We start from the raw sequence: 4,209 nt of genomic DNA, 5'->3' as shown, positions 1-4,209 counted from the left end.
AAATGATGACTGAGTCTGAGATTCCGACAAATAACTTAACATTTAAAAATTAACATTTACTTACAAAGAACTTCTTTGTTAATCATTAATAACTACTGTAACACAAGATACTAGTACATAACTTGAAAATTTACAGTGCTTTATTTTATTTAATGCATATTATAAATATACTTGTTTGAAAATAAGTACCTTATCCTTAGGGGGTGATCCTTTGATTTTGGTTGGATAGTTCGGAGGAAATCCGTATGTATCGTACTGAAGAAAGTTGACAGCATCATGTACTACACTACTGGTGTAAATAACGGAAGTGAACACAAGTATCAAGTCCTCTGTCGAACTGAACTTCCCATCTTTGAATGGAACGCCCTTTTATAAAGTAAATACTATGGATTATCTTATTGAATGGAATTGAATACTGGATACCTAAGGGTCGTGAGGGCACCTGAATCAGTTATTTATCGTATTTCTTTTTTTTCCATAGGTGAATAATCACAAGGAAATAACTTCCAACAATTAACAGTAAAAAATCCATTAAACATTGGAGTCTTGCACTATAGCAAGAACCTTTTACTAATGTTTATAAATTTCTCAGAACTAATTAAAAAAACTCTAGTTCAGTATTGAAATTGTACTTGTTTTGCATGCTAAATACATTGTCTTAAACCCCTGTCACACCAGGACTGCGTCCTCAAGGCGACTGCACGGCGTCCTTAAAAAATGCAAAACGCCGAGGTGATCGCAGTGCAGAGTCTCCTACAGCGCCGTGACAACGCAGTGAGATCTCTACTGAACGGCGTAGGATCGCGTAGGGTCTTCTAGAACGCCAGGGGACGGCGATCACTTTGGGCATGCACAAAGTACGCGCCGTGTGATCGCGGTCTGATACGAACGCAGTAGAAACGTAGTATGATCGCCGTAGCAGCGCGATGAGATCTCCAACAACGTGGTGGGAGCTCCGCACGAACGCCGTGAAGACGCACACGATCGCGGCACGAACGCAGTGATAGTAGACTGCTCTTCCACGGAGACCTCACGGAGATGTCGCGGAGTCCTTGGAGATGTCACTGCGTTTCTATCGCGTTTTTACGGCGCTTCTAATTAGATTTATCGTCTTGTGATTTTTTCGACTGCGATTACACGGCGTCAGCACGGAGTTGTCACTGTGATCATTGCGCTCCCATGGCGTTTCCACAGCGTCCGTTGGCGATCACAATGCGCTTTCGTTGCGTTGTTAGAACGTTGTCAGCCAGCACACAAAAGAGCAATGGGATCATATTTGATCAGCAATAATTCTTATTTGTTGCACTAGGAGCATTTAAGGGACAAAAAAAAATGGAAGAAAAAAATTACACCAGAACTTGTTCTGTTGCTTCACTTAAATATTTTAGAAAACTTTTCAATGTGTTTATTTTTTTTTACATTCTTAATAAAATCAAAGAAAATCTAACAACACATCCGAACCGATAAAATTGTAAAAAAGGAGTTTAATCATAAAAATATTAATAATCAAGTACTAAATTAGTTAAATAGAAAATTTTTAATTATTATAAATATTTCATGGCATGATTAGAAGTCTTCTCATCTTGTAACTTGAATCTTTAAACAAAATTTTTTTACATTCCTTCTGAATATATATATAAATGAGTTTAAAACGCATTGTTAACGTATTATGAACGCAGTCAGCGCAGTGAGAACGCCGTGAACACGAGGTGAAAACTCTTAACGCGCCGTGAAAACTCCGCGGAAGCGCAGTCAATCGCCGAGAGATCTCCGTGGGAACGCAGTAGAACGCCGTGAGATCGCCGTAGAATCGCGTCCGTCGCCGTAGGGACGCCGTGACATCTTCATATTGTGAAAATTTTACAGAAATTTGTGCAATTTTCCTGCGATTCCACGGCGATTTTAAAAATTTAACAACGCCGTAATGACTCCGTGTGAACGCAGCTTGGTGTGACAGGGCCTTTAGGAACAGGGGGAAAAAAGCAAAAGATTACAATGCATTTTTACTACATGGACAGAAGAACCCCACCATCCAGAGCGTCTGAGGCTGGGACCATGTACTTCAAAATTCTAGTAGGGTCACCCTTGCTCATCCAACCATGCATACACTCTATCTGCTAAATAACCAGACTCGGAGAAGATTTAAATTTAAATTAACAATTTTTCACTGCATGATAAATAGAACCCGCCTTTCCACCAGAACCTTTCACTCCGGGAGTCTGAATTTCACAGTGTTGGTACAGGAACCATTGCTTATGATAATCATTTACTTAGTTTGTCTGCTAGAGACCATAGAGCAGAAAAGAATGTTTAAAAAAAGATGCATGTCCACCTTTTGAGCAATGAAGTGCTCCAACTTGCAATAGAACCTCTGATATGCGTCCATGAATTTCATAATTAATTAGGTTGAAGTACTCTTCCTCCCAAAAACCTTGTTTGTTCTACCTACATTTAGTATAGTTCAGAGGAGAGGAATATATGCATAAGTTAGGTTGTTCTAAGAACTTCCTCCGAAAAAACCTTACACAGCCCACTACATCCACTGGATTATCTATTTCTTCAAATGATAATAAGGGGAGTTCAGTTTTCACAGACACCATGACACCATTAAATCAAAGGTGTACAATGTAATCAAATACAATGATACATATAATAATATAAGATATTTAAATCTGGAAGACTGTTATCATAAAATATGCGCTCACGAATGATTGTGCAATAAAAGAAAGTTTTAAAACTTGTCAAATTCAATTGAAAAAATATGTAAAATCTCTCTCTCTCTGCATTGTTACCAAAATTCCGCAACCTCTTTCGGACTTAGGCATTGATAATTCACCAAAGTTTTGAATTTCAGGATCGTTGTTAATTTTATCAAGTGTGTCTGTTGTATAAAAGAAAACATACATTACAATGAACTTAAGTATATGACTTAAATGTTTACTACCGTTATGTATAAAAATTATGATACCTGTGTTTCTAACGTCCCGCCCGGCACGTGATTTTTTTAAACCGCCCCTATCGATGAGCCAGTGCATTGATGGAGAAATAAATTATATTAACTATTTGTAATTTTATCTCGGACAAAAACATTGGAAATGTAAATATTCAAAAAATTAATTATTCAATACAGAGACAAATAAAATACGCACCATAGTAGAGATGGACATATTTGGTGACATAATTTCGGATGGCATCATACAGGTCAAGACTATCGTCACGCTGGTAGAATTGTGGTAGAATTTTTCCATCCTTGCAATATATCTGTCAAAGCATATTTCATATGAAAGAACTTTAATATTTCATCTTCATTCTTTTTGTATTGACGTAAGAATTAATAACTTTAAATACATTTAAGGTATAAGGAAAGTTAATTCAATTTTTTTTTAGATGTTCCAGCAAAATCCCATTTCCTTTGATTAATATTGTAAAATTTAGTGGGTTGGGAGGGGATGGGTGGATATGTCTGTATGGTATTTTAATTTATTTTATATGTAACATGCTTTTCAAGGGAAAGAACGATTGCGCTTAATATCATTTCTTCAACTTTTCAGGCATCTTAATTATATTTTTTATTTTTTTTTATAACCAAATTTAGTGCTTATTACAAGAATAAATTTAATTATATTGAATGGCTCTTAAGTGTGCAAAAATGCAATCGAAGAATAAAACATGGCTTAAAGAATATGACATGGATATGCTGCTATAAATTGGTGAGTGAAAACTTAAGTTTAATTATAAGCTCAAAAAATACTCCTGAAACTAATTAAGAAAGGAATTATGATTTTACAAACTCCTCTTTCTTTCAAAAATTCTGGATAGGTTCCTTCTACATCCATTCTCCGAGAACTTATCCTAAAAGAATTACATATATAAGAAGGTAACATTTTAAAAAATGAACGAAAGAATAAAACTTCGAAGATATTTATAGTGACCTAAATGTCACGACTTTCGAAAGAAATACATAACGAAAAAATTGAACGAAATATGCAGTTGTAACCATTAGCACAATTCTAAAATTTTACAGATGATTTGATTTTGTTTCATTTATATAAATTAAAAGTTTATACTTGTAAAAAGAAACAAAACAGAGCAGCATAAAGAGCATTTGATTGTGCGAAATAAGTACAGTAAAACACACCTATAGCGAAGTGCCAGGGACGAACAATTTTACATCATTATAAGCGTTATTCGTAATATGCATCAAGTACA

The 4,209-nt window shown here is 35.4% G+C and overlaps 1 protein-coding gene across 1 annotated transcript; it reads right to left on the bottom strand.

Annotated features, from left to right (window-relative positions):
• Nucleotides 1-189: 189 nt before the first annotated feature.
• LOC134258247 (polyunsaturated fatty acid 5-lipoxygenase-like) lies at nucleotides 190-3,836 on the bottom strand (the record flags this gene model as incomplete). The annotated part of the gene is made up of 4 exons (XM_062740780.1): nucleotides 3,792-3,836; nucleotides 3,150-3,261; nucleotides 2,793-2,881; nucleotides 190-366 (listed from the first exon to the last, which is right to left on the bottom strand). Coding segments are annotated over exons 1-4 (423 nt in total), but the record flags the coding sequence as incomplete, so codon positions are not given.
• Between the last annotated feature and the right edge of the window lie 373 nt (nucleotides 3,837-4,209).

The sequence above is a fragment of the Saccostrea cucullata genome, unplaced genomic scaffold (assembly GCF_032062105.1).
Source record: "Saccostrea cucullata isolate Sc308-1 unplaced genomic scaffold, CSIRO_AGI_Scuc_v1 ctg16034, whole genome shotgun sequence".
Classification (NCBI taxonomy): domain Eukaryota; kingdom Metazoa; phylum Mollusca; class Bivalvia; order Ostreida; family Ostreidae; genus Saccostrea; species Saccostrea cuccullata.
The sequence above is the reverse complement of the archived record's forward strand: the minus strand, read 5'-3'. Positions and strand labels throughout refer to the sequence as shown.